The 12,568-nt window shown below is 49.5% G+C and overlaps 1 protein-coding gene across 1 annotated transcript in view; it reads right to left on the reverse strand.

Annotated features, from left to right (window-relative positions):
* Window positions 1-12,568, reverse strand: part of RPTOR (regulatory associated protein of MTOR, complex 1) — a 137,471-nt gene that overhangs the window by 14,066 nt on the left and 110,837 nt on the right. The window contains exons 25-28 of the mRNA XM_014950324.1: window positions 10,434-10,539; window positions 8,160-8,274; window positions 7,593-7,717; window positions 6,245-6,349 (exon numbers count right to left, since the gene is read on the reverse strand). Coding sequence (XP_014805810.1) covers window positions 6,245-6,349; window positions 7,593-7,717; window positions 8,160-8,274; window positions 10,434-10,539 — 451 coding nt within the window. The remainder of the gene's footprint in view (window positions 1-6,244; window positions 6,350-7,592; window positions 7,718-8,159; window positions 8,275-10,433; window positions 10,540-12,568) is intronic.

Below are 12,568 nucleotides of genomic sequence, written 5' to 3' on the forward strand. Positions count from 1 at the left end.
CTATTATTTTATTGCCGTTAAAAAAAAAATCTGACCAGAAATAAGGTGCTCCTCCCAAACTTCTTACTCCTAAAGGACGAGAGACCAACCCCTGGGAAAACGTGGGAAGGCTCACTCTACTTTTCTCTCTCCCTCTTCTTCTGCTCTGTGGGATTGGGATTGTTTGATGGGCTCCTTTTGCAGGTCAGAGCCTTCCCTCTGTCACAAGGAGCCCCACGTGGCTCCCCAGGAACATTCCCTCCCAATAACTTTTATTTCTAAGCCGGTGGTGTCTCTGCCCATCTCCCATGGGAATCACTGACCAGCAGAGCCAAGCATGTTCAAAGCAGAGCCTCCAGAGGCTGAGGGCCTGTTTTTCTGCAGAGCAGGTATTTATTTGACGTCTTTTGCTTTGTTTCGGAAGCCCCAGGAGAGCAGGGAGGAAGCAGGGAACTGCCAAACTGATTTTTTTTTTCCTCGCTTGGCATCAGTGTGTGTTTTCTTGAGGTAGGACAGATGAGGGGCCGTTTACACACCAGCACCAACGGCCCTCGGGAGGCAGCGACGGATGGAGGTGGGCACAGGTCAGATGCACATTCTCTCGTTAACACCCTCCCCTTCCTCTCACACGGTCCTTCATGCTGAGGGGAGGTGATGATGGGACCCCCCCGGGGAGCTCTGATGGGGCAGGGGGTCAAGGCAAGACATCTCCAGGCTCCTGCTCAGCTGCCTTCGTGCTGCTGCCTGTGTTCCCTGTGGACCCCCCCGTGCCCACCCCGACTGCAGGGGCTCCCAGGTGGACCTGAGCAGTGCCCTGATACGACCCAGACCATTAAATAGTTGGTTTTCCTCTAATTCACCACAGATCTGCACTACAGCACTGCCCGGTGACCCCCCGCCTGCATCCAGCACCCAGCAACGCGGGAGCGAAGAGACAATCCCTGTCTTTCTTTCAGTAAAAATTCCTCACAGAAGCCCAAGCGACAAGAACAGATTTTCTGTGCTTTAGTGGCAAAACGAGTATATTTTATCTAAATATCGCTGACGTATTTTGCCGTCAGGCAAACAGCTCATCTCGTGCATTTTTTAAGGGCTTCTTCAGGGGGAGAGAAGGAATCCTTCTTGCTGCATTTTTCACCGGGAGAACACCGGGCCAGAAAATGCTGGTGGATGCTTCTTATCGATTGGCAGTTATTTGTGAGCTCGGGACGGAGCGCGGCTGCTCGGCATCAGCCGTATCGATCCGGAGAGGCAGGGGCTGGGATTTCCTTAAACGCTTCCGATGCCCCGTTTCCCGAGCGGGGAATTCCCCACAGCCAAGTTTTGCTAATTTTAGCCTTTCCGTTTGCGGGTGCCCGGCAGCTGACGGCAACGCATCAGCGCTGCTGATTCCTGTCCCAGGGCTCTGCCTCCCGACAGCCAGAGAGAGAGATTTGCAACAACCTCGAGCTCCTGAAGCTCTGAATCACACCCCACCGCAATCATCTTCGTCCTCTTCATCATGACAGCTCTCATCACTCAGCAAATATTACTAATTGATGAATAACCCAGGATGACAACGTCGACACTCACACCCACGGACGCACGCACACACAGAGATGCCCTGGGACATTCACCATCTGTTTCCCCCGGAGACCTCGGCTCCGGAGCGGAGCAGACTCCGTGCCATCCTGCCTGCTACAGATGGAGTCAGAGAGTCCATTTACCTTCCTTCCACGTGAAAGAACAGAATTTGTAAAATTCATTAGGCACATCCTTGGCCAGAAGTCCACTATTCTAAGCCTCTTGGGACAGATTCATCAGCTTCTCCTTTTCACAGGATTTTTACAGCAGAAGTGCGTTACAGATAAACCCCAGTGAACATATCAGCGTGACAGCAGTTCACATCTGGAACCTGTGGGTCAAACCCTTTTGCCCAGTGATGGGGCAAATCTCCTTCCATCTTCCTGGAAGGAGAGTCTGGTCCATCCCCTCCCAAACCTCCCCTCGCTGTGGGAAGCTGAGGGTCTGCCATGGAGCTGCCCCTTCCCCTAAGCCCCTCTCACGGCTCCACGGACAGACACGAGGCAAGGAACGGGGAGAGGTGGGAGCAGCAAAGCTTTCCAGGAACCACAAGGAACCCAGCAGTCACTCAAACAATGCCAAAAAATCCAACCAAGCAGCCAACCAACCCGCGGGCAGACGAGGAGATCCTTCCTCCCCACCCGGCTGACCGTAGGTAACAGAAAGAGAGCACTCACCTCCCTGTTTACTTCTGTCAAGATAGATTGAAACCCTTCGGGCCAGACCTGTGAGAAGACAGGGATTTAAGGGGTTGATGCTAAGGGTTAAGTTGGTCAGCCAGAGCAAAAATCAATCTTAAAAACGGATTAGAAAAAGCAAGTCAAAATTAAAGGCAAGAAGGTAACAGAGAAGCAGAAGCAGGAAGAGCAGGCACTAGTTCAACCACAGCCTTCCCTGGGAAGCCATCAACGGTGGCGCTTGTCGTGTGTGAAGGGAGGATTCTGGCTGGCTGACAACAGCACAGATTTGACATTTCTTCTTCAACAAGGAGACTTATCCTTTGCATGATCTGGTCCCTGTTCCGAAGCGAAAGGCATCAGGAAGCAGCAGATGGAAATGCAGATAATGGATGGCATCTGTGCAAACCAAAGCAAGCCCAGCACAGGAGGCTCCTACCCTGGAAAGTCTGGGGTCCCCGCAGTGAGGGACTGGGGTTCAGGGGACGGACAGACTCTAAGGAGCACCCAGAGAGCACCAACAACCTATGGGTGCTCCATTTAAACAACCCATAATTTGGCCACAGCCAGGTCTCTGTCCCTGGGGCAGCGAGGGAGCCCGGTGGCCACAGGACACCTGGGGACAACCCTGAAAAATCTTGCACCAGGAGCTCCAGATATGCAGGAAGAGACGGAGCTGAGCCCTTCGGTCCTCCCCTGGCCCCCTTTAGAAGGGATAAACTGGTTTTCTTTGCTGAACTGGGGAAGGGAAAACAGCGCAGGCATCTGCAGCGAGCACAGGGAGCTGGGGAGGGGCGGGCTGAGCAGACGGCGGCTGCTAATTGGGAAGCAGCTGGTTACACTTCCGTGTTTTTCCAAATTCCAGGACTCTACTGCTTTAAAGGGCAAAGCCATTCTGACCGGGGGACCGTGGCTTGTTTCCCTTTGTCACAAAGAACCAGTACACACATGGCAGTTCTGTTCAGAGACACCAGTGTGGCCAGTGCTGCAGGAGCTGCCCGGAGCACAGGGGACCCAGCAGCCGGAATTCCGAGCTCTCCTGCAGGCACCAGGTGATGGGTCCAGGCTGCTCCGGAGCTCACAGCACCCGCAGCCTTCACACACCCTCCTCTCTAGAAATTGCCACAATTCCCAAAGCCTCCTGCTGTGAGCTCACAGCTTCGGAGCACGTCAGGTTTATCTTCTTCCTACGCTGCTCAATAGAAAACGCTTAGTTTTTCCTACACCTTTTGGAACACCAGACTTTAACAAGGGGCTTTTTGCCTCTTTCTCTGCCCCCTCCATCTCCCGCCCTGGGGATTCCCAGGCACTGCCTTTCGCTGCTGCTCCTGGTACCAAGGCTGCTTTAAACACCCCGATTTTGATCGAAAAGGACTTTATTGGTGCGTCATGAGTGCAGATCTAAACAAGATCAAAATTAACAAATCTCACACTGGAAAAAAGTGGGTGTCCACACAGTTTGCCAGTGTTTAAATTAAGACTTGCCTTCTCTGAGCTTCAAGTGAGCATGAAGAGCAATGAGCTGGGGCTGAGCTACTCCTGAGCAAGAGCATCCCCACACAGGGGTTTAACACACCATGTCAGCTCCTGTCTCTCACCTCGGGCTGCAACCACAAGTCCTTTACAGAGCATAAAAGTTCATGTTCTGTGCCTCCCTGGGGTCTCCTCCCCACTCTTGGGCAGCCCCTGAGCGTGTGGTTGTTGACCTCCCATTACTTGGACAACCCGGGGATGCTTTTCAAGCTTCCAAGGTATTGGATGTTCCTCTCTCCTTCTACAAGTGGGAAAACTGCCTCGAAAAGTCAGTGTTCTGGTTGCTGGCAAGGCAACTATTGAATTCAGAGATGAGTATGGCACTGGGGAAAAGGGTGGGAGAGGAGAGAAGGAAGTCAATAGCAGGAGCAAACAAACTCCAGTAGAAGTCCTGAGCTCTGCAGCTCCAAAGATGTATCTCCAGTTTTATAAGCCAGCGTGGATCACAACGATGGTCTTGGCAACGAAAGACAACTGTTCAGAGAGTCTCAGTTCCAAGCAGACTCGATCCATGTGGCTCTTTTGAAGTGACTACAATCTCCTTCTCTCTCCACAAAGAAATCTGTCCTTCTTTTCTCCCGAACCTAATTCTATCACTCCAAAGGTGCAACCTGACCCAGACTTCCTAAGACCATCAGGGAAAGACAAGGGCAAAACCCCCATAATCTTAAAGAGAAGAGACTTAAAAGTTTCCACACTCCTGTTTTGGCAACCACTCAACCCCTACAGCTACATCAGCTCTTGCCTCAGCTCTTGCCCTATTTTCAACGCCAAATGCTGATGCCTACAGCCCTTTCTTCTGCACCAAAGGCCTGCAGAGAGGAGGGCACAACCAGCCAGTGCTGTGCCCTGATGCGGTGACAGGGAAAGTCAGGCAGGAAAATGGAATCAGCCTGAAGGAGTTCCATGGACACTTGTCTGCATCCTCCCGGAACGTGACCCATGAGGCAGCAAGAAGCCAATGATCTGGAGGAGCTCCCCAGTGTTTGGGGGAGTCCGTTGCCAGCACCAAGGAGGAGAGATCCTGAATCCAGGAATGGCCAACACTGACCTTCAGGAAAGCTGGCGTTGACAAGAAAGAAATACGGACCAACTGAATGACACTACAAAGGACAACTTGAGAAGGCTTCTGGACATTTCCTCTCCACCTAAGGAGATTCAGGTTTTTCACCACTTGGTGCATCACCACTAGTTTCCTCCTGCTTTTACTGACACCTCTGCAAAGGGCAGGTTTTGACCACGGCAATTTTCTCAGTGTGCTGCAAACTTCCAGCAGCTTCTAATCAGTTTTGTGCAATTACCGCAGCGAGGCACAGAGCCCAAAGTTCCCTCAGATACAGTTCCTCTTCCCTAAAACATCGGAGATGAACCATGAGGCGTTAAGGAAAACATAACAGATAGGAGCTCAACAAGGCAGCGCTAGTAAAATGCAATGAATAGCTGAGAGAGCTCTGTCAGACTCCTGTGATGAACCACATCAGCTCAGAAATGAGAACTGTCAGTTTTTAAGGTCAGGATGAATTATGATGGTCGTCTCATCTGACCTCCTGCATAGCACAAGCCTCACCCAGCAATTCCTGTATCAATCCCCCAGCGCTGATTGAACTACCCCACATTTAGAAGAACTTGTAGCCTTGATTAAAAATACTCAAGTGACAAAGAATTACATTAGAGCATTAGTACATCACCAGGTCTCGGAAGGACAGGATGTCCATCCACCTCCTTTAATGTCCTAAAACAGACTTCAGGGTTACTCAAACTGCTCTTCTGGCTTCACCCTGTGTTATGGCTGGACACCAGTGCTCCTTTTTACTGCTTTTTCTATCCAACTTTTCTCACATTCCAAGCAGGTCAGTGTCTAACTGTGCTGTCCTTCTGCACGTGCCAGATTTAGACGGCATATTCTCTTGCCACCTCCTGACCCGCAATAAACAGGGAAGAATAATTGCCAGAATTTGAGCTCAGGCTAAAAGAGGTCCCAGGTGCAACATGCAAAGCTGTGCGAAGGCTGAGCAGCCCGTCAGAAGGAAAGGGGCAAAATGTGAGCTACCACCCAAAGGGCAAGAACAGCCTCCTGCCACGAGGAGCACGGAGCCGGGCAGTGCCCAATTCCACCCTTGTTCCACAGGTCTCTCCTTAGGAACACCAGGAAGAGGAAGGCTCAGGGAAGGCAGCTGCTGTGGAGCTGGTAAAGGACAAGGAGGTTGTACCCATCTGCTCCCCAGCATGAGCCTGCTCTGGCTGGTCCTCAGTGTGTGTGTGTGTGTGAGGTTGCCGTGTGGGGCTTTCAGTTTGGTTGGTTTTGTGAGAACTGGAAAACTTATTCCTCCCCAAAGCATGGCAAGAGGCCATTCCAGAAGGCAGAGACCGTTGAACAAGGATGGTACTGACAGCTGAAGTTGAGAAACCCATTTTACTCTCCCCATCCCTAGAAAAAACCCCACCATCACAAATTAGCCTTATCACCCCAACAAAACTTAGCGGGGACCCACCTCGTGTAGTCGGCAGCATGTCTGACAGCCCCTGCCAAGCAGTTACCATCTCCGGGTTCTTTTCCAGGTCTGCAAAGTTCTTCCACACCCTGATGGCACCGTCATCTTGGGGAGCACAGAAAAAGAGACCACAACACAATGTCACTGCTGATGTGATGCTCATAATCACTTGTGCACAACAAAGAACCGAAGCGGAACTGCAGTCGTACAAACTCCAAACCCCAGAGTGTCACCTGAGCTTTATCTTGATTATTAGAGTTTTTCCTCTCTAACATTACATCCATGAAACCTACAGCACTGTTCTACCAGCAACTGTTCTGGAAGAGCTTAACTCCTACCCTCTAACACCCAACATTAGATGTCGCTCCATTTCTTTGACCCATTCATTCATTTTCTCTAGGATTCTTCTCTGTCCTCCTTGCTCTTGGTGCCAAGCACCACAGAATACAAGCACCTGCTAAATACAAAATACAACCCCGCTGAAGAAGTTGAATCAAAGCCCAGCCCATCAGCAGCAAATCTTTCAAGAACATCATGTATTTTTTCAATTTGTTCCCCATCTGTGAAACTTTTGTGCTAAGAATCAATAAATGGAAAGGAAAATGTCCTGAAGGCCCTCTCAGCTCCTCTTCCACCTCTCTTAATTATACCCAACCTGTACGTTTCAGCACGGAGTTTGAAAAGCTATTGAAAACCCTCAGACTGACAGGTTTGGAATGGTTCCTTGGGAGAGAAGCAGATCTTACTCACAGCTTCACAGAGCAATGAATGGGGAAAGGGCTCTTCACGCTGCCTTACGCGATGCAACGGGGCATTCAAGAGAACTGACTCCCCTGGGTGAGACACAGGGACCAGAGAGAACTCACAACTATCTGAGAAGCTCAGGGCTTAAAATAAGCCCTGCCTGCTCTAGGCTCAAAACAGCACAAGTAACAGAATTTGATTTTTTTCTACTTTGCAGCATCATTTCCTTTTCAGCTCTGGACTGCAGCTTTTAAGCAGGTAAAATCCCGAGGTATCGGGTAGAAGGAGGTTACCACGAACTTGCAATGACAGGTAAAGACTGGAATGATGTAACAAAGCTGTGATTGGAAATGCTTTCAGCAAGAGTTGGCTTTGTTAGTCATCTGAAAAAGCCTTGCAGCACGCACTTGAGAGATCTCAGTGCTGCCAGAAACAACTTTCAGCTTTGATGCTGGAAATGCCACCTCAGCCCAGAGCAGGCAGGTCCTCAGGCTGGGCCAAATCCAGAGAGGGGAGAGCAGGGCACCAGAACAGCTCCCATGGGCTCCAGTTCTGGAAAGGTCCCCCAGTGCTGCCCTTGTTTGTGAAAAAATGGGTTATTTACCTGTAGCAGTGAGCAGCAAGGAGCAGTCCTGTCCGTTCAGGTACTCCATGGCTGTGATCCTGGTGTATCGAGGGTTCCCGTTGTGGAAGTAATCCAACTTCTCCCCTTTCTCCCAGTCCCAAAAACTGGGGGAGGAAAAAATAATACCAAGGTCAGTTCTTGGTTCTCTGTGTAAGCTATAAGAAAGATTTACTCACTACAGCAGAACTGAAAATTATATACGTTGGATACCAATTTAATTTGCTTTTCTCCTTTGGTATTCAGCATCATTTTATGAATAATGTATGCCAACCTCCAGTAAAAGAAACAGGATAAAAGCCCAGTTGTAAGTAATTATTAGAAATCTGTTGGGATTCCCTTGCAGCCCTTTAACCCAGCACTTCCCATGGGAAAGGACTCGGTGCCTGGTGCCCCCATGGCCCTGAGCTCTGGGGGTGCTCTGCTGTGTCCCCCCACCCCAAGAGAGGGAAGGATGGTCATGGAGGGGAGTGGGGAGAAGAAAAGGGGTAAGACAGGGCAGTGCTGCCCCCAACAACCTGCGCTGCAGGGACCCAGGGAGGCTCTTACCAGATGCTGTCCTTGTCGGCCACGGCGATGCAGGGCGTGAAGGGGTGGAACTTCACCACCGAGGGGACGCCCGGGTTCCTGTTGAGGAAGATCTGATCATCCAGCCTGGAAATACCTGCGGGGGGACAGGAGGCAGCCCTGATCAGAGGGTCCCCAGTGCCACATGTCACCCTCCTCCCCCCCAGTTCTCACCAACAGAACCCCTGATACTCTCCTCCTTCACGAACCTCCTCAGCCCCCAGTTATCAGAGGCCGACTGTCCCACCACAGGTACATTGGCAACTGAAGAGGATGCAGCAAACAAGCACAACCCAGCCCAGAGAAACAGTTTAGTGTTGACAGAAAAATCAACGTTATTTTTTCAAAATTTAAAAAAAAAAAAAAAATACTTTTTTTCCACTTAAAACATACTATTTCACTTTAGCTTGTGGATTATTCATTTCCCGTTCCGTTTCAGTTCTTTTAAATTTTAGGTTAATTTGCAAATGAAAAATGTATTTTCCATGGAGGCATTTAAATGACGGTTGAAGACCTTTCCCATCTTTTCTTTAGCCCAGTTCGTTATTCACTAACAGTATTGGTACCCCTGACACTGCCATTTTTTGGCACAGGACGAATTCATCACACAAAACCCTAAGCCCAGGAGACATTTACTCAGTTCTAGTTTGTTTTAGAATGCATCCATTTAATCTAATTTTCATTAAAAGACTGTAAGTCTGTTTTAATTCTTTTTAATATTTCACATTTTCATTTTTTTTTAATGAATACTGGCATTTTAGTCGCTCAGGTCAAGCAACTAAATATGAACACTGTCTAGAAAAAGATTTAATGTCTTCAGGCAAGCATGAAAAATCTCCTTTTTTGTATTCAAGAGGATCTCCCAAGCCATCTCCTGGGCTTCCATTTCATTTCTAGATGGCTCTGGTTCATGATCTCCTGCAGTTTCAAGACATTAAGCTGCCCATTGTGCTGACTGGAGCCCAGCAAACCTCCAGACAGCGAGGTGCTCGTGGAAGGTTGAGCCCTGGGTGGTTCCTCATTCAGTAAATTGTGATTTCCAGCTCGGCGAGCATCCCTGGAAAGGAACAGCACCCTCTGCACCACTCTGCCCTGGGACAGTGCCAGGAGAGCAGCTCCCATAAACACCATCCCCAGGCTCTGCTGATCGAGGCACAACAGCAGGAATAATTCAAGTATGCAAATTCCTGAGGGCATTTCATCGGGCTCTGCTATATTCAAATAAATTCCTGTGCTAAAAGAATTCTAGTCCATATGCCTCATAGAGGCATAAATGTCATAAAACCAGCAATATCAGCTTTCTGGAGAGTGCACACTAATGAGACGTGAACCCAAGGCTCATGAGAGGGAAAAGTGTAGGCACACATAAAGCCACGCATACGAGTATTAACAGTATGATGGGCTATAAGGAGTAAGCAATCATTCAGAGAGCTCAGCAGAGCAGGGAACGTGAAAGACATGGCTGAGAGATATCTTCTGGGCATGGGGGGGGCTGGTTCACCACGATGGCCCTCCAAAGGGTGTCCAACACAGGGCAAACACTCGGAGCCTTCCTGGCCAGAACGCAGCCCCGAAGCTCATCCTCCACTATTCTGCCTTCTGTCCCTTTAAAAACCTAACCCACGGCATCCATCCCAACTTTATAGGGCAGGGAGGGAAAGCCCAAATGGTGAATCAATACCATCTGTTAAAGTTCTCTGAATTATTGATTCCAGGCTGAGCGCCCTGGCTCTCGCGGAGGTGCCGGCTGCGGTCGGGTCTGACCTCAGCTGCTGCCCAACAGCCCAGAGGGCTCGGGAGCCAGTACTCGCACTAGAAATTCGGATGCTCTGTCAATTCTTGTAAGCAGGGAAGCTGCTTTCACGGCAAGCTCTCTCCTCCCTCAAAGAAGTCATTACTCTTGGGCTCTGGCCGGTCCCGACAGGTTGGCCACGCTCCGGCCGGGCATTCCCATTGGTGACCAACCACCTCAGTTGCTTGTATCACAGCCCTGGGGTGACATTTTCAAAGGGGAAGGCAGACATTTGGCATTTTAAGTGGTTGCTCCCTTGATCTGGTGAACAAACCCAGTAGCTGAGAATAATGAGTGACCCCAGAGCAGCATCTCCTGCCCAGGGGAGCACAGGAGCACCATCCCAGTCTGAGGGGCAGCATGGAACCATCATTAATGGGGGTTTTACAGCTCAGTGCCCGGACTAAGCAGCACTGGGAGGGCGAGGGAGCTGCCTGCATGTGGGCAGGAAGGACATCGCTCACCTTTCTGGATGATCTTCTGGGCTTGCTTCCTGACACGGGCGTTGCGCAGGAACCGCCACTCTCTCTCCTTGCGGATCTGGCTCTCCAAGTCATGCTCCTCTGGGATCTTTCAGAATAACAACATATTGACAACACAAAACAACAGTAACCATCAAAACTCCATGAATTACCCTTGTAATGCACGCTCATACACATGCACATCAGACTAAGCCATAAATTCTTTAGGGCCTCCAGCTTCAGGCAGTAAACAGAGGAGCTCGTGGGACCTTATGTTATTAAACACTTGAGCATCTTTCTGATCTAAATCTTCCCCATCATCTGTAATCTCTTCCCCTTCCCTTTTGCTGTCCTATATTTTGTTTTAAGTCGTAGGCATTTCTCCAGAGTGACTGACACGGGGTTTCGGAAGAGCCACACGCATTCAAATTGTTTCAAATCACAGCGATGGGTTTGTGAGGAACATTTTCTGCTGCAGACACAGGCACCGTAACTCCTTGCCCCCCCCCAAACAGCACGACCCCCGTTTCCTTGCAATACAGATTACTCCACTTAACACTTTTCAACTGAAAAGCATCACGTAGCAATCCTGAGATTAAAGAGAGAACAAAGCTCTGGTACAGACAGAAAGCTCAGAACACATTAAAATCTTTCCCAGCTAAGAGATGACTGCAGGCCAAAAAAGGCATTATTTCACTTTCAAATCCCTGAGATGCTCAAGTTACCAACATCGTATTTTACTCATAACTGTTTTAACCCCCCGTAGCAGAATTGGTTCCGAGCAAACGATGCCCCCGTGTCATCCTGGTTCGATCACACACAAAGTTCCACCTGAAACTGGAGCGAGGCCCTGGAGCACGTACAGCCCCTCTGACCTATTTTATTACCTTTATTCCCACCCACAGCTCCAGGCTCCTGCACGGTTTTCCTGCAAAATCCATCCTCCAGCCACAGGCCGGGTCAGGATTCTGCACCAGCGCCTCCGGCAGCTCCTGCCAGGGATCTGGCAAGTCAAGGTGCTGCTCCCGAGGACAGGCAGGGATCCCGGGAATTCCCACCCGGAGCCAAAGCACAGGATCAAAAGGAATGAACTCATCTGATCTCATCCCCAACCCCGCGCTGCAGCAGTTACGTGTGATGTGTCTTTTATTTAATGCTGAAAAAATTATCCAAGGCCAGCAGCAGCACTGCGCTAGAAACATCCTTGCATCAATTAAGGAGCTGAGATAGAGGACTCTAATCCAGCTCCTATTGACAGAGGAAACGATGGCTGTTCCAAAAGGAGTAACTCTTGGAGAAGGGAGATATAAAAGACAAGGTCCTTTCACTCCTTCCCCATTCCTCACAAACACACACTTTTTTTCCTTAATGAGAAAGTACTTAAATCATCTGTCACTATTATATATACTGTCTTCAAAACGCACTATACCTTGGAAAACAGCTATTACTGAGCTGAATTTCTGCTTCTTCAAAAATAAATAAAAACTAAGAAACCCACCTTCCACCTTTCCTCCTGAAAAAAACAAACCGAAAAGCTCTACTATTTCAATTTTTCAAGAATACAACATCTATTAGAAAGGCAATGACAAATGACCAATAAGGTGAAGCAATAAACAAACCTAAGATAAAATACATCAAAGGAGATCTGAGAGCAGAGAGATTACACCTACACCTTAATGAAAATCCAGCTTCTCAGGGAAGCAGCTTCCAGAGTTTAGGACTAAGAAAAGGACCATCACGCAGCTGAGCAAAGCGCTCTTCATTCCAGCAGATAAAGAATATCAGATAAAGAAGTTGCTGGGCTTTTTGGTCTGAAGAAAAATAACTTCCCTCTCCCAAGGAGGCCAAGCAGGCAGTTGCCTTTATCAGCAGGTATCAGTAAAGGAAGATCCCTGCTCTAACGAGGTCTCTGGGGTACAGTCCCCAGAGGCTGCAGCACCTGGAGTGGGGCTGGTGTGAGGGGCTGTGGGAGGGGACACTCTGATGAGAGGGACACAGCGTGTGTGTGCCTGGAACAGAGGAAAAGCCATGCAAAAAGGGCAGAGACACAGGACAGGACAGTCACGTCAAGCCCATCGAGACCAGCAAACATCCGTCCATCCTCTCCAGTTCACCAGGACACCGTCTGCCTCAGCAAC

The sequence above is a fragment of the Calidris pugnax genome, unplaced genomic scaffold (genome assembly GCF_001431845.1).
Source record: "Calidris pugnax isolate Ruff unplaced genomic scaffold, ASM143184v1 scaffold9, whole genome shotgun sequence".
NCBI lineage: Eukaryota > Metazoa > Chordata > Aves > Charadriiformes > Scolopacidae > Calidris > Calidris pugnax.